The sequence below is a fragment of the Paralichthys olivaceus genome, chromosome 13, assembly GCF_024713975.1.
Source record: "Paralichthys olivaceus isolate ysfri-2021 chromosome 13, ASM2471397v2, whole genome shotgun sequence".
NCBI classification, from domain to species: Eukaryota; Metazoa; Chordata; class Actinopteri; order Pleuronectiformes; family Paralichthyidae; genus Paralichthys; species Paralichthys olivaceus.
Window position 1 is genome coordinate 9,269,746 of NC_091105.1, and position 16,545 is coordinate 9,286,290.

The 16,545-nt window shown below is 40.8% G+C and overlaps 3 protein-coding genes across 6 annotated transcripts; 1 reads left to right on the top strand and 2 right to left on the bottom strand.

The window, feature by feature from the left end:
• Window positions 1-532: 532 nt before the first annotated feature.
• On the bottom strand, window positions 533-10,233 carry cnot3a (CCR4-NOT transcription complex, subunit 3a). 4 transcript variants are annotated; one of them, XM_020092938.2, is made up of 18 exons: window positions 9,525-10,233; window positions 8,820-8,890; window positions 8,582-8,649; window positions 8,412-8,486; window positions 8,220-8,309; window positions 7,993-8,121; window positions 7,680-7,775; window positions 7,358-7,577; window positions 7,086-7,219; window positions 6,817-6,864; window positions 5,585-6,515; window positions 5,381-5,486; window positions 5,124-5,265; window positions 4,164-4,263; window positions 3,718-3,916; window positions 1,780-1,912; window positions 1,539-1,664; window positions 533-1,447 (listed from the first exon to the last, which is right to left on the bottom strand). In XM_020092938.2, the coding sequence occupies exons 2-18, from the start codon at window positions 8,842-8,844 to the stop codon at window positions 1,349-1,351; spliced, it is 2,721 nt and encodes a 906-aa protein (XP_019948497.1). In that variant the 5' UTR covers window positions 8,845-8,890; window positions 9,525-10,233; the 3' UTR covers window positions 533-1,348. The 4 variants fall into 4 exon arrangements, with proteins under 4 accessions (XP_019948497.1, XP_019948496.1, XP_019948495.1 ...); XM_020092937.2 differs by having other exon boundaries at window positions 4,155-4,263; XM_020092936.2 differs by having other exon boundaries at window positions 6,808-6,864.
• Window positions 10,234-10,370: 137 nt separating this feature from the next.
• On the bottom strand, window positions 10,371-14,043 carry tfpt (TCF3 (E2A) fusion partner). The gene is made up of 7 exons (XM_069537581.1): window positions 13,903-14,043; window positions 13,052-13,153; window positions 12,275-12,397; window positions 11,939-12,009; window positions 11,786-11,855; window positions 10,985-11,143; window positions 10,371-10,772 (listed from the first exon to the last, which is right to left on the bottom strand). Exons 2-7 carry the CDS (start codon window positions 13,151-13,153, stop codon window positions 10,698-10,700), a joined length of 600 nt encoding a protein of 199 aa, XP_069393682.1. The 5' UTR covers window positions 13,903-14,043; the 3' UTR covers window positions 10,371-10,697.
• Window positions 14,044-14,111: 68 nt separating this feature from the next.
• ndufa3 (NADH:ubiquinone oxidoreductase subunit A3) lies at window positions 14,112-15,784 on the top strand. The gene is made up of 4 exons (XM_069537584.1): window positions 14,112-14,195; window positions 14,464-14,538; window positions 15,391-15,468; window positions 15,585-15,784. The coding sequence occupies exons 1-4, from the start codon at window positions 14,153-14,155 to the stop codon at window positions 15,674-15,676; spliced, it is 288 nt and encodes a 95-aa protein (XP_069393685.1). The 5' UTR covers window positions 14,112-14,152; the 3' UTR covers window positions 15,677-15,784.
• Window positions 15,785-16,545: the final 761 nt, after the last annotated feature.

Genomic DNA, 16,545 nt, shown 5'->3' on the forward strand with positions numbered 1-16,545 from the left:
GAAAACAAATCACAACATAAGATTGTAACTGCAGTACAGATGTTAAGTTTTCATGGTTGCTTCAATGGAAAAAATATTCAGTTTAACACTCTCCCCATTCAAACTGCTCCAAAAAGTTAAGATCCGTCCCACAAACTGATCCAGGACCAGATAATATTTCATTGTTCTTCAGGGTAGCACATGAACAACCACAGCAGACGAGACATTTCCTGCTCGACCCACAAGTTAAATCCACCACCAGGATTTCTGTTTTTCTACATGTAAACAAGTTTGTCAGTGCACATTCACTGTATAGGGTGTTTCACTGAAAATATCAGGTGGTAAATTGAACACAGTGGATTTTAGGATGACCTAACATCAATAGAAATAGAATAAGACCTTAACTTGAGGTGGGAAGCTGACTCAAAGCAAACTTATTATCTTAAGAATAATTAAGAGTACATTCACTATGCTCCATGTGGCATTTTTCATTGGGACTGATTAGAAGTAAAAGAACCAAACATCAAGTAAATTCATGTCTCAAACTCTTAAGTTAAAATTTATTCTAAGAATTTTTTATTTTGTCACAAACATAATAATGCATTTTCTATGACAGGTTAACTTAAGAACATTTTATTTGTAAAGAGAGGGAGTCAGAGACCAGTTCAATTGCATAGCAATTTAATCCATGTCCAATAAGGACTCTTTCCCTGTCACAGGGAGAGGCCCTGTGGTCACTCTCAATCAGCGTTTTAATCGACCAAGACAATATCAATAAAACTATTGATAACTGCTCACTATCTCTAATAGTGACCATGTTCAACAGGCATCATAGGGTCTTAAAAGAAGCCGTTCCTACACACCATGACTAAATATTCACTGTATGTTCCCATTCTAAACCACCAAGTTACAGTAAATACAAGATGGGCAGTATACTTAATCAAATCCAAGGTTTTGTGTCAAGTCAAAGGCTTCCAGGCTCATGTTGGGTAGGTGGTACAGAGAATCTCGTTGAAACGGAAAAAGAAAACAAAAACATGAGAAACATGCATGGGGTAGGCTTTCCTAATGCCACAAACTGAGTGTGCACACAGACAGGCACAAACGCAGACCTCTAATGAGAACCCTCCCAGCTTGTGCAGCGCGACGCATCGGATCAGGCCCATGGGGCATTTTTGTCCAAAATCAAAGCACTACACGAGGAGCAAGAGCTTCACGTTGAGATTCAGCCTATACAGACACCAGTCTCCGATTCAGGAGAGGGTTTCTACTACACATCACAATCTCTATCCACAGTTTGGAGTTCAGTCTCGGAATGTCAACAGCAGCACGTTTTGTCTCTCTCTGTCCTTTCGTGTCCCGCAGTTTGTCACTGCAGGTCTCTGTCTTCGAGGTACCTATACTCGAAGGTGAACCCCTCCTTCTTCCTCTGGCCCCATTTCTCGTAGTCAAAGTAAATGTAAGTGCCCTGGAAGAACAGCAGAGAGGAGAGAACAGTCATTAATGACCCAGAAACACCCAACAGACAAGATTCAGGTTCTGTGGAGGTGACGCTTCACCTGTTCAAACTCGTCTGTGATAGTCTTGGGCTCCTCGTGCCTCTGGAACCACATCATATACTTGGTGTGAAACCTCCATGATTGCTTCTTCAGAGCCTTGGCTGACAGATACTGAGCCTTGGTGCCCTGAGAGGACGTCAGAGAAACCATTAAGAAAAAAAGAAAAAGTATGTCATGGAGAAAAGGCAAAAAGAACTGTAAAGCTTCACTGGGAGTAATTCTGGAGTGGGTGTGTGCTTACCTCCAGGTAGTAGAAGATGAAAAAGAGAGTTTCTGTGGACAGCCTCTGGTAGAACTCTATGGAGTCAGAGTGGTGCGGTGGTATCTGATGATGGAAGGGCAAGGTCGGACACGGGTTCCTCATCAGGTATTGCCTTTAGGACAGAAGAACAATCAGTAACAAAACTACAACATAATAAATCAAGGCTTCCCTCGGTCGATGTCTGTATGCCTGTGCCAACCAGTCAAGTTGTAGGAAATATGGTCATGCCTTCCCTTTCTGTTGTGTTGAATAGTGACCAGATTTTTCCCAGAACGTTATGTCACAGTAAAGATGATGGATATAAAAATGTCATCGCTTCGTCATTTTATCCAAATAACATAATTAGTGAATGATTTTTGAGTTATGGCCCAAGTGTGTTTTGTGAGGTCACAGTGACCTTGACGTTTGGGCACCATTTTCTAAATCTCCCCAAACGGTAGGAAATTCCCTAAAAGCGTTCCAGCGACATCGTGAGAATGGGACCGATGGATGAACATGAACAATTCCTTGAATGAATTCCTTTTGGTTACGGCTGTCACCAGAGGCTTAAGAACACTGACTGAAAGATACAGTTTGTGTTAAATTATTTCTATTATGGATAAAACTTGAAATGTTCTTATTCCCACATCATATAATGCAAGGGGATGACGTCCATATCTGTATGTCTCTCTGTAATTATTTCCTTTTCGAGAGCAGAACACTAACTCAGATAGTGGAGCGGTGCCTTTTGATATTTAGGGTCTCATTAAATTTTTATTTCTTCAGTATTTCCATGGCAACCAGTTTGACTAAGCCAAATTGGGACGCTGATCTCAGAACTTTTCAGCAATAAGCGACAGAAAGACACTGCACCGCTTTGTTTGCAAAATATGGATATGAAGGGATTCATTTCTCACAGGCACTGAATTAATCAATACTAGACACAAACATTAAGTAAAGGCAAATTTGAGTGACCATAAAATCCTGTGGGCAGCTTTCAGGTTGTATGTTAAGAAGATCATCAACTGATTTTCACCCGACTGTATATGATTCTCCTCCTCTAAAATTATTTCTAATAATATTGATTTGTGTGTGTTGGAGGGATACATCATCTGATGATTCTGATTTGTTTTTTTTAGAAAATATAACCAACAGGTGTAAGTTGTGCATTGTTTAGTACTGTTTTCAACCACAGACTATAAATGAACTACAAAGCTAATGTTCATAATTAAAACTTAAGTCAACAGTGAAGCTCACTGATGTGGAATAAGCTGCAGCAGACTTTGGTTGCACTACAAATATTTGATAACATGAAATCAATAGTTGGTTTGGTCTTTTTAGGGATTTAAAACTAGATATATAATTCAAATATGCGGTAAAAGATGTGTAGATCATTTACTTAAAGGTACAGTGTGTAGAATTTTGTGATATCTAGTGTTGAAATTGCTTGGTCCAGCTGAACACCCCTCACCTCACCCTCTCCATATAAACATGAAAAAGAAACTGTGGTAGCCTTTAATTGTCATAAAAACTCAAAAGGTGTTAGTTTGTCCAGTCTGGACTAATGTAAAAAACATGGTGGCCTCCATAGAGAGGGTCCCCTCGATGTACATATAAAGTATTTGAATACAAACGGCCTTTTCTGGGGTAAAGAAAACTACAATTGATACAATTTAGATGAAATTAACTAGTGAAAACATCATGAGGATTATTCTACATAAAATTTCTGCCAATAGTTCCCTTTCACCTAAATCTTACACACTGGACCTTTAAGAATATATTAATAATCGATGTATTATAATTAAAAAATGATTAAAGTGAATTTGTGAAATTCTTGTGAAGAAGTCAAAGGCCTATCAATGAGTCAGATTCCTGTGTATTTGTTTTAAGTCATAAAAACATCTAATGTGCATCATGTAAAAACAGAGATAACTTTACCTGATCCTCTCAGAGTCTGAGGGATGTGGCATGTGTGTCCAGGCGGACTCCTGCATGGCCTGCTGGTACAGCTGGTCTTTGGGGAGAGGGGTGGGGCCCAGTGGACAGACTCCGAGTGACGGGGGAATGCTGACTTCCGACACGGATGGCTGAGGTGCAGCAGGCGTGCCAGGCGCCGCAGACGAACCAGAGAAGATGTCTACATGATGAAGAAAAACAATGTCACTTACACAAACATAGACTGCAGAACCACCTCATACTACTAATTCAACCCTATTTACTATGCTTGTAACACTTTCTGCATCATTTACTGCTTAAGATGTAACAAGTTGCTTTGGAGTTAATACACTTCACTCTAACAGGCAAGTGTACATGTGATATTCATAGTGTGGAAGATAATATCTTTGGGGTAAATCAGTGTAGAAATGATGCCTGACCATTCCGACCTCTGTCTGTCAGGTGCAGGTTAGGAATCTCTCCATCCAGGCCTGAACCCAGTGCTGCTCTCTCAGCCATCGCTTTCAGAGAACTGAGAGGCTCAGGAGCCTGAGGGGGAAACAAGGTGGAGATACCATGAGATGCAGTAAAATTAGATTGAAAAGAACTGCCTCTGCAGGAAAACAAAGAGAGATAAACCACAAGTTCAACTGCTACATGGACCTCAAACAGAAAAAAAAATTGTGAAGAATTTCTTCAGCCATAGCCATTAATTGTTCTTAACAATGACCTGCACTGGATACACTGACCCAGAGTCAACCAATGTTACGTCACAGTAATGTATACTTGCAGACTGCCCTCAGGTTTCAATTTATTTTTCTTGGAGTTTGCACTGAACAGAAAAATAAATATTGGTAAAGAGCTATTTTTACTCTACTTAAATGTGCCACTGGCCACTGTGTTTTGTATAAATGTGACTCCACGCCAGGGCAGCCTGGGATCTTTTAACAATACTATTTACAGCCAAGGATATTGACGTTCTTCATTAATCTACCAGACAAAAGTACCTGGTAAACTATGAATACCAAATGTGTTTTTTGTTCATTGAAAAACAATCCAGCTCCCTGGTTAAGTGTGAGAGCATCGGGTCTTCCTGGGAATTATTTTAGTGAGGAAGCAGTAAGGGATGCCAACTCTTAATTTTCATACAGACTTAGTACTGATAAGATATCTTTGTACTATGATCATAGACTTTACAGCTTCAAATCTTTTTCACGTCAACCAGTTTTCAACCAGTCTAACAAATCTCTGCGTGTAGTGAGCTTAAGAAGTTGCTGCCACACCTGACTAATCTGTCCTCACGACAAATTCTGGCTCAATTAGACAATTAAGTGTCTCTGACAAAAGCCTATGACTAAGACACAGTGTCAGGCAACATGTCCCAACTCTGCCTTCCTGGCTCAGCTCACCTTGAGGCCCTCAGTGGCCTGTGTGTAGGAGTGGGGCCCATTAAGAAGACTCCCACCTCCAGGTGTGCTGTCTGAGAATGAGGGGGACGGAGAGCTGGGAGGCAGCGTGATGGAGCTGATTAAACTGGGACCATTGTCCATCCTGCACCAAGTAAAGTGGGAACAAAATTAAGACAAAGTTACATGCTGTCATTAAAGAACAAGAAGTAGTCCAGCAAGTTTCAGGACTCCGATGAAGTAGACAACGAATAACTTACGGTTGACTGGTTGAGGAACTGAGAGATGAGGGTTGGCTGCTTTGTGATTGGCTCGGTGTACTCAGAGCTGATTCTGTGGAGCTCTCTGCTACTACTGCACTGTAACCTGATGGCAGGTGAGGGAAGGTTAGAAAAGCATCCCTCATAATTTACTTACACAGATGAGAATAGTCCCATACAGCCAGGAGTAACGAGTTCACATACTTGTGCTTCCATTTTGCTTGAGTCCACTCGGTGGTCTTGCAGGAGCAGCGTTCACTCCTACTCCTCCGACCACACCGACATTTCCACCATTTCCTCCCATCATGCCGACAACACCAGAGGTAGTGCTGACAGTACTAGGCGGCACCTGCGAGGCACCTGGGGCCACACTTTGCCCAGGAATAAGACCCAGAATACTCCCACTCAGAGAGTTGTGAGCTGGGCTGGTACCTAGTAATCCAAGCCCTGTCCCCGCCCCGTTGGTGGTGACTCCACTGGAGCCAGAGGTAGGGATGGAAGTGCTGCTCTCCACTGAAATGCTGGACTGAGGGGTGCTGCTCAAACCCAAACCTCCCGATGCTGCTGCCTGAGCGTAAGGGGCAGGTGTGGAGCCCGAAAGGAGCCCTGCCATTGTGTTGAGAGGAGTGGGATGGCCAACCAGGCTTAAACCAGGTATCTGGTTGGCACTGTTGGTCCCCGTTATGCCAACTTTGCTCAATCCTAGTCCAAGCCCGAGTCCCAAACTGGATGCCGGACTGGGCCCTGGTGTAGTCTGAGGCTGAGAGTTGGGAGCTGATGAACTGGGTGTGCCAGATGTAAGGAGAGAGGGAGAGGTGGAGGCTGGGAGTAGAGGGTTGCTGGGCGGGCTGGGGGTGTTGTTTGAGGGGACTGAAGGTTTTGTCTGAGGTGGCTGCTGCTGTGGTTGCGGCGGTTGGTTTGGTGGCTGAGGCTGTTGTTGCTGTTGTGCAGGTTGATGCTGATGTTGCTGCACCGCACTGCTGAAGCTTCCTATTAAACTGCTGCTCGTGGGCACTGGAGTAATGCCTCCGACAACACTCGCCATGGACACCAGGGAGGAGGATGAGGAAGACCCAGAGGTGGAGGAGGAAGAGAAGGAAGATAGCAAAGATGGGGTGCCGTTCTTCACAGGCGACTGAAAATGACAGAGCACCAGGAAGAGGCATTTTAGACAAAACAATTGCAGAGGTCAACTACAGCAGAACAAAGTGCACTAAGACCAATTTTACTGTAATTTATGGAGGTCCACATATGCAGGAGATGGTGCAAACTACATCAAAAGTCTCCTACCATGGTCCCAGAGGAAATGTGTTCCATTTCAGTGGCTGAGAGGCCAAAACCCATCAGCCACCATCTCCTGGACCATGGATGAAGAGTGCTGCACTAAACTCTTAATTTCTGACACACAACAGATGAGAACCTCTCACCTGACTTACTTCACTGTCTGTCGACCGTCCCCTTTTCTTATCGTCCTCTGAGTTCTCCTATAGGAGGAGATACCTTGATATGACATTCCACTTTTGAAACATTGAGTCAGCAAACCAGCAAGTTGATTAAAACACAATGGGGCTTGTAGAAATGTTAAATTAATGCAAACGTAACAGAAGGAATGTGTGCAAAACTAAAATAGTGTACTTTGTCTACCCAGCATCCTGTTAACATTCTCACAAGAAATTTTTAATGATAAAAAAAGACAAGAACTTACAGCAGTGCAAGTGGCTGGTGATGGAGGGATGGGTGAAGAAGAGGTGGTGGAAGTGGGAGTGCTGCTGGAATGGAGATACATCTCATCTTCCACATTTCCCTGACCTGATGGAGAAGTTGCAACTAATGCTGCAGCTACAAGTAAAAGATGAAACAGAGACAAACATCAAAAGTTGTCATTCCAGCCACCACCCCCTCAACTCATCCCCACTCAAATTCTGCTCTGTAAATGAATAACATCATCATCCCTACACTAAGCAGTGCTCTACTTACGGATATCTTCCAGGTCCAAGTCATCATAGAGGAACTCATTCTCCTCAAAGTCTGGGTCTTGGGACGAATCGATGTAGTAGTCAACATCATCCTTGATCTTCTGGATTGAATCCACCGGCACAGAGTCATTGTCCAGCATTCGTAAAATGGTCTCCAACATACGAATGTGGAATCTATGCCTCTCAATCAACCGCTTGAGCTCATCAATACGTTCTTGCTTCTAGATGACAGAAAGGAGAAGTATGTTAAATTTCAGCAGAACTTTTACCATGCTATAATACACTAGATATGTACAAACACAAATGTTTTGCATGTAACTTACGTCTTTATCACCCTTCTTCTTTCTCGTCTGAACTGACAGAGACTCCACCTCACTTTCAAACTGATCCACCTGCATATTTAGAGTGTCTATCGTATTCTGCAGAAGAGGAAGAGGTCAGAAAAAAGAATGTTAATGGTTTTAACCAAAATTATCATTCATAACACATTATTAATAAAACTGCTGTATTCAAAATAAACAGTTTGTAAGTTCTTAATAGTTTATTTTACTGATGACTTCACATATCTTGTTCACCTTCATTGCAATAAAATTTCAGGCAACCATAACTAAAAGAGGTGAAGAAAGTTGGTATTACCGTTAGCCACTGTCCCGTTTCCTCCTTTTCCCTCTGAGCTGGATCCACTTTCTGAGCGAGCCCCAAGCCTTCTTTAGAGTAAGCTTTTGTTTTTGTTTCACGTTCCACCACCTTGAACCGCTCCATTTGCTAAGACAAGTAAAAATCGCACAAGGACTTGTTTAGTTACATATTTTCAAGAGACAAAATTTGCACAACCACAAAAAAAGCAGAATAAAGAGCCATACCGTCTCTATAAGTTTGCGGTTCTCGACTAGCTGCCTTTTGTCTTTGATTTCGTTTGAGGCCACCCATGTTTTTATCTGATCTCGCAATCGCTGGGAAGAGCACAAGCCAGAGAAAATATTAAAGCCGATTTCCAATTTCACTACTGATGAAGAGTGCAGATGTAGGAAATGTGTAATTTTATCTTGTCTTACCTGTAGTTTTTTAATCTCTTTCTTGAGGTCAGCCTCATATTTTTCCTTCTGGTTTGCGTTGGCTGCATTGTGGAGCTAAAATATGAAATAAATGAGATATTATAAGTGATGTTGACATTAATTTTTTGAAACAGAACAGCAAATAAATGCACAGTGATTGGATGTGTTACCTTTTGCCAGATATCTTCAAACTGTTCTACACCTTCGGCTACTTTTTTCAAACATCTGTCGATCTCACCTGTGGAGGTAAAAAGATGTGGTACAACAGTGCTGTGTATAAATCTGAACCAAAAGTCCCTCACAACACACAAACACATAAAACGTAGGTGGATGAAGTCCAGTGTGTGCAAGATGCCAGTGGGATGGATCGTGTGCCACATTACTGATGACAGTTTCAGCAAGTCTTACCTTGAAGTTTTCTCTTGTCAGCCATGGCTCTGACTACGACAATGTCCACATTCCGTCTGTCACCGAGTTTGCTGTGCAAAGGAAACAACACGTGCGTTTAAAGATAGTTTAAACAACACAAAGATCACTCCAGCAGATCCATCAGTGGAGCACAGCAGCGTCCAGAGAGTGGGACAGACGTTTACTCCAGCTAGCTGCCAGGTTAACGTCAGCTACATAGATAAAGTCCGGATTCGAACACAGCTTGGCGGTTTATCTAACATTATATGCCCGTGGATGCAGCTGATGCTGCTAATGTTACCGATGTGACTGGCATGGTTGTCAGCTAAAATTAGCCACCTAGCCAGCAAACGTTACTGAGGCTAACGTTAATACTAGCCAGTTGCTTAGCTCGTCCACCTCGCTCGGTTCCTATCTAGTCCGTTTAAAAACAAACCGCCACGGAGCGAGTTTATGGTTGGATTTCATTCTCATGCATCATCACATTGGGGTGCAGTACAGCTTGTATATGGTGGTTTTGCATTGTGAAAATACACAACATATCAGAAACCGTTCAAATTCGTTAACCTGCTGGCTAATGTGGCTAACAGTCTGGCTAGCTAATGTATAAAAATGCTAGCTAGCGGCTAAGCTAGCCAAATTTAGGAAAAAGGGAAACTGGGTCAACCCGAGCATCTATATTTCATACTTGTTTACGACATTTACCTAGGGTATGGACTTTCGTTTGTCTTTTTTCAAATACGGCCAAAAAACTATTTCCAGAAAATCTTCTTTACTTCCAAATTGTGTTTTCTTTTCGACAAGCTCGCTCACTGTAATGTAGCTGAAGATGGACGGTAGCTAAAATCCCACCTCCGCGTTTGGAACCCGCCCTAAATCCAGCCTGCGCGATCTGATTGGTCAGAGGTCACGTCTGTCACCGGGACGCATCCGCTGGAATCACACACTGTAACCGGGGGCCAGGCACTGGCTGGACGGTGCGATGGATTTCGATCAACAATAAATATATAAATGATTGAATGAAGACATGAATGAATGAATAAACGTGTAACTTATAACCCTGTGAACTCATTAAGTCACTATGACAACTGAATGAACTTTACCCCCTTACAGAAAAACTCTAATAAGTGACCTTTCACTTTCTTTTTTTTATCAGATTAAAGAAACTTCATAAACAGTTGCTGTGTTATTGAGGTTATGCATAGAAACACGAATGGCCACATATGAGTTTTGCCATCAGGGGTTGAAGTTTAACCTGTCGAGGTGGACGTGAAGATGAATAAAAGTAGGGACATCTTTATCTTGTCCTGGTCTGCTTCAGCAAAAATTATAAAATACACACTTACCCTTTCTTAACACTTCTAAAACATTTAAAAGTTAAACCAAATAAACCACGAACTTTAAAACCCATAATAATATAAACACAAATAGAACTACTCAAGAAACAAAATGAAGTTTTTGTTTTCTTTGACACTGATGATGACTCTGCTCACTGAGATAAATTTATGCATGAAATGATCGGTAATATCCAGGAATGTATTATGAACACCATTAGTTTTCCCGCCCTACTTTAATTGTCTGTGTTGCCAGATTTTTACCAAACAAGGCTTGCCATTAGTCATAATTAAATCATCAAATCTCGGTACAAAACATGAAAGCAGAAAATAATATGTACAAATATATGTAATGTATGCACCAGGTAACTAACATTTCATTTGAATTTATATGAACTTAAGTCTGTTCACAATATTCAAGTAAAACTACAAACAGTGAAAAACCTGGCTGTACAGTGAGAGCTGCCGTTATCTACTGAACAACTAAACAAGATGGGTGCTCCTCCGACATCATCAAATCCAGGGCAGTGCAGCCATCAGATGATCAGTGAGACAGGGAGGTTGGGCTGGGCATGTCTCCAAATTGTGAGTCTGCCAACACTGACATGTCTGGTTCAGTCTGGGTGAAAAAGCAGAAACTCAATTAAACATAAAATCAATTATTCTACACTGTCAGATGTCTGAGTGTATACATTAACGAGACATATCTGTGTATTAAACCACTGGTTCATGTGTCCCCAACTACATGTTCATCTAAATCACACCAACGCACAAAAACATGGAGGTCACCTTCTTAACAAACTTGCTTGGACAAAAGAGAAATTAACCTACCTGTGGGTCTTTGTCTTTCTCTTGCCTTGGAATTCGGTGCCTCCTCTTCTTCGGTCCAGCAGCCTGATGTAATGCTGCAGATGCCGTGGAGCCAGACAGACCGTTGAGACGGTCATCCTCCACTCCAGCAGCAGGATCTAAATGTGCACCAGACTCATCCTGAAAGAACAGGCAACAGATGCAACAACATAGTATGGAGGCAAGGTGGGTAACTGCCTTTGACCAAGGATCAGTGCATTTCAGTTAATTTAAAATAAATTGATACGTTGTTAGTGAGTTTTCAACACTTTAAAAGTCAGTCCTGCCATATTATATAATCTTATGGTAATCTAAGACAAATGCTGTACTCATATGGTGCATATTGCCAGGGCTTATTACAGACGTTGTTGTTTTGTAGGTCCTAGATCTTCCTGGTAACTTAAATTCTTGCTCCATGGGTCCCTAAGGTCATCACAAGGTTCAGTTCAAAAAAACAAAAGCTGGTGCCAGACGAGCAGTGGACTTCAATTTTTAAAAACAGACATTGTAAATCTATTGTCACTGTGCCGTTTGTCAGTTCCATATTACACTAACCTTAATAAAATACATAAAAAGGTTTCATGCAGGGGTAAGGATTTCTAAACTTGGGTGGTATCAATGTGGGGAGGCGGTTTTCATGTGGACATGTACACACGAGGTGAAGAAAATGACCAGTTTACAGATTTCCTTCCTTCTGACCATGAATACACAAAGAGAACTCTATGACAAAATTATTTGAATTACACGTCTTAACCTCATTTTCTTTCTTGGTCTATTTCTCACCTCAAGCAATATCGTGAGCTGTGCATTTCTGTAATCATCCCCATGAGCATCTAAAGTCTTCATGAGAAACCTGTAGGGATTAACAGAGCAACAAGGTGAGCCACCGAGAGTCAGTCCTCTCAGAAATATAGTTATCGTAATCAAGCTTTAAACCTTCTTTCTTTCTTCAATCGTCGTGTGATTCTTTGTACTTGGTGAAGGCGGCCCAGCAACTTTTGATTCACCTGAAAAGAACAGAAAATTATGATAATATAGTAATTAATATATAATATGATATGATCAAAAAAAAATTATAGAGGAAAACAAACTTTATTAAATATAATTGCATGGTGATGAAAAATAAAAATGGGTACTTGATTGAAAACATAGAAGTCCATTTCTCGAAATGATGAGAAGTCTGGCACCAAAACTCATTACAAACCATTTTCAAATTTGGCAACACACACAGTCAGGAAGTTTGTGCAAAATAACCCCATGCCACACACATACCTGTTCAATTTCTTTACATCTCCTGCTCAGAGCCAGATATTTCCTCTTATCAAGAGCTCTTGTCTCTTCATCCTCTTGTACTGTGCTCTCAAGCAGTTCGCTGCCTCCCGGGCCGAGCTCCACCTGATGAGAAAAAACCCCCCACTCAAGTTGTTTGTGTGTTGTGGTCATAACTCTGTATCAGCGTTGTTGTCTGTTTTGTGATGGAAGAAGTTCAGTTCAGTTGTTAAATCTATCATGGTACAGTTGTGTTGCTTTATGTCACAGCAGTAATATTAGTGCTCTGAAAATGTATGACAGCTCTGGATAAGACATGATAATGTTGTTGTTAAGTAGCTAATAAGATCGGATGCAGCGTCAAGTGCGCACATCCATGTCGAAATTAACCATCAGCCCCAGCGGATCTGTGCTTCAATGACTAAGCTACATACATGTGAGCACACTTCCAAACAAGACCCTCTGAATTCAATTATTCGGACACATGTCTTCTTGAACTCTGATAGAAACAACTGACACAAGTGCAACATGAGACCAAAGATGATGGATCGAGGGTGTGAATGGAGCCACTTTGTTTAAAGACAGGGATTATTAAATCAATTCAAATACAATATTTGATTATTCCAAGCAAAACTGTGTTGTTAACACTGGTTATAATAGTGACTTAATACAGGGGGTAAAAAGATCATTGTGACTTAGCACAGGTAGCACTGGTTGGTCGGACCACTTACTCACACATCATCACATCACTATGGCCATTACAACAATCAATAACATTACCTCTCCAGGTCCCAGCTCCACACCGCCTGGCTCTAGCTCTGCCTCCAGGATGTGTCCTCCAAACAGAGGAGGCAGAGCCAAACCAGAGAAATCCTCCATCATCTGAACAAGAAGCAAGAGGGGATCATAGTTTTGTTTTCATACATTTCTAAACAGCAATTTGGTTTCAAGCAGCATTAGCAGGTGCAGGTTCACAGGCAGGAAAGGGTTTATATACGGTGGCTGAGAGGGCTCAAATTAAGAAAACAAGAACTAGAAAACAAGAAAACAACTTCATCAATTTGATGACACATGCACTGCAAAAACTCAACACATGCAAATACTTCAATGCTTTGTGATGTTATTGAAGTCTGCAACTCGTCAGTGGTGATGGAATTTCACAAAGCATTGAACTACAGCCAGGTTCATCACTTTTTTGGGTCCCCTGGAAACATTTCCGTTGTCGTTTTCTAAATTTGCAGTGCGTTTCTGTATTTGCATGTCTTGTCTTAATTTGCAGTAGGTTGAGCTCTCTCGGCCACCGTAGTAATAACTGTGGCGCAGTTATGACGTGAGGAGAAAAATTATAGATGTCCGTGTCCGTTTATATTTAATCACAAACACACTGTATTATTATTAATAGAAACAAATAATGTTAAAAAAAATAAATAATAATACGTATTTATATTTTATTGACAAAAACTAAATGTTGGAAACACGAACACAGATTTCGACTTTGTAACTTCAGATGGATAATTCAAGATGTAATTGACTTTAGATTAAGAATATTTGAATATCACTGAAAACAGTCGTTAGATACATTCCTGGCTTCATCAGCTGATCACGCACGCGATCATTGTATCGCTACTTACATTTTCTGAATCTACTGACGGTTCAGTCTGTGTCCTGTGGTTTTAAATCCCCGATGAAAACTGTTTCATGCGACCAGTGAAGTCTGCAGCCTGAGAGAGTCTCTGGGATGTTTGCAGTCAGGAGATCAAACTGAAATCAGACGTGAAGCAAAGCGACACCAGCTCCTCTTTCTCGTTCTCCTCCGCAGCCTGGTGTTTATGTGCGACGGGCGCAGGAAAACCACGTCACTTTGCAGCGACTACATTTCCCATGAGCACGAGCTCCCTACAACCACTCGAGACAAACATGGCGGGTATGTGAATATTTGTTCTCATCTTTAGTGTTTCCAACCCGAGGAATTAGCTGCAACTGACCCTCGATACAACACAAATAAAGACTTTAGATCATCGATATGACGCCGTGAGGGTGTCAGAGCCACTTTAACACAACGACATCCACTCGAAACAAAACGGAAAATGTGACCTTGGCTGTGTCGCTAGCGGTGGCTAACGTTAGCTAAACACAGACTGAGCAGAGGAGGGTTTTAACCTGGTTTGTGTTTGTTCTGTGTCTCTCTGCAGGAATCGGAGCTTTCCTGAAGAATGCCTGGAACAAAGAGCCTGTTATTTTGGCCTCCTGTGCGATCGGAGCGCTCGGTCAGTAACTTAACTTGGAAACATAAATCTATCTGAGAGATACACATCATAGGACTTACTTTGGAAATACTTAACACGTCAACAAATGATCATGAATTTCTAAAAAGACAGATTTTCCAGTGCCTCAAACGATGAATCATTAAGACCCCGCTGGTTTATAGTAGGGATGGGCAGTTAGAAACATAAATAATGGATAAGCACAGAACTGATCCACCTCAGATCTGTAATAAATTTATTTAATCAAGTGTTTGTCATTCTCTGGCCATAAAGAACAGTTTGAAACCACAACCTCCACTCAGGAGCAAAATAACTTCAAATACATAATAAAGTGACAACTATTGTGTTAATTATCAATATATATATATTCTTGTTATTTCATTGAATACAGTTTATAAAAACAGTATGTACTTCCATATATTTATATTTCAAAATGTCTATCATTCTCCATTTGACTACATTTTGATTTCAATCGATTTTCATCTGACTTTTAAGTGAAATATCGCCAGGTATTATAACTATTTGTTTATTATGTTATATCTGATATGAAAAGGTAGTAATACACAAGAGAGTGGATAGGAGAAGGTTAGATTGAAGATACAAGATGAATGTCTTGACATGTCCTCTGGATGCATGGGTGAGACCCACATTAACCAAATGCTGCCTCCTGGTATCTTTTATTTCTAGTGATAGTCCAGAGCACAGCAGAGGTCTACTAAGGAGCACAAGGTGTAAAAGTTCCAGGAAACTTAAAGTTACAAACTATAAGAACAAGGGCAACGTCATTCTCTTTGGTCTGAATGTATTGTAGTTAATGTCTTGAGTGTTGAATATTTTCTTTTTGTATTTTTCCAGGTGTTGTTGTGCCATTCATCAGCCCCATCACAAAGTATACAGGGATGATCAATTCAGCTGTGCCGTACAACTACCCAGGTAAACGGTGTTAAACTACAGGTTGTCTTAAGTGTCACATTTCTGATGCAAATGAATACCTGTTCAGGTTTTCAGATAAATATCAAAACTTCTTTTGCCTTTTTTTCCTGATGCAGTTCCTGTGCGAGATGATGGAAACATGCCCGATGTCCCCGCTCATCCGTGTGAACCCAAAGGAAATAACCTGGAATGGCTTAAAAAGCTATAACTTCTCATTCTCACAATCAATGCCCCTGGTTTTCCTCTTGTTCATTTCTGTCCTCACAGCTGCTCCACTTATCAATGTTCCGCAATAAAGATTATTTAATTAATTCTATGTTTGTTTCATATTATTTGGTTTAGATACATTTAGATTGAATCAAATATTTAATGGATTGAATGCGTGTTTTCACTGTAATGCTGCATGAAGAGTTCTGTGTTTTCTTGGTCTGTCTTTGTTGAGTTAAGCTTAGGATAGTTTGTTGTTAGTTTGGAATTTAAATAAATTTATCACTTGCCTAAAAAAAAAAAAATTTAAGGCAGATTTTATCATAATTTAAATGTTATTATAATCTTCTCCACATGAAGCTAAAATGTCTTTCTTTCATATGTCTCTTAAAGTGAAATAACCTGGATTTCAATTTTTTCTTTTCAATCTTTTTTGAATTTCCAACCAAAGACACCTGCATGAATCTCCCCACAAACACCCACACATGAGAAACTGATGTAATTTTTCTCTGAAAACATGAGTCAGGATTAAGATTTCCATTTGATTTTACAGAGCAGATCATGAGAGTTTTGAAACTAAGCTTCGACACAACCCTGATCCTTCAGCAGGGGCTTAGCATGAAAAAGCTGGAATCCGATTAACACTGTTTGAAAAATGAATTCCTTGTTTCATACCAGCGTGGCTCTGCTTGCATAAGTAAGAAAGGTAACCCGATAAAGCCCCTTAAAATTAAGACTTGCCATTTAATATGGGCCTGAGGATTATTCAGTGCTATAATACCTGTGTCAGTTAGGAGGCTCTGTTCATCTATGTGCTATACACACACTACAAGCATTAGGATATACAGTATATGTTGCATACACATTACA

Coding starts and splice junctions, on each gene's coding strand:
- cnot3a (XM_020092934.2), bottom strand. CDS start 8,844: ATGGCTGACAAGAGAAAACTTCAAG. Junction 7,220..7,357: donor CTTGGACCTGGAAGATATCC/GTAAGTAGAGCA, acceptor TTTTACTTGTAG/CTGCAGCATTAGTTGCAACT. Junction 6,865..7,085: donor CACCAGCCACTTGCACTGCT/GTAAGTTCTTGT, acceptor CTCCTCCTATAG/GAGAACTCAGAGGACGATAA.
- tfpt (XM_069537581.1), bottom strand. CDS start 13,153: ATGATGGAGGATTTCTCTGGTTTGGCTCTGCCTCCTCTGTTTGGAGGA. Junction 12,398..13,051: donor TGGAGCTGGGACCTGGAGAG/GTAATGTTATTG, acceptor TTTTCTCATCAG/GTGGAGCTCGGCCCGGGAGG. Junction 12,010..12,274: donor GATGTAAAGAAATTGAACAG/GTATGTGTGTGG, acceptor TGTTCTTTTCAG/GTGAATCAAAAGTTGCTGGG.
- ndufa3 (XM_069537584.1), top strand. CDS start 14,153: ATGAGCACGAGCTCCCTACAACCACTCGAGACAAACATGGCGG. Junction 14,539..15,390: donor CTGTGCGATCGGAGCGCTCG/GTCAGTAACTTA, acceptor GTATTTTTCCAG/GTGTTGTTGTGCCATTCATC. Junction 15,469..15,584: donor TGTGCCGTACAACTACCCAG/GTAAACGGTGTT, acceptor TTCCTGATGCAG/TTCCTGTGCGAGATGATGGA.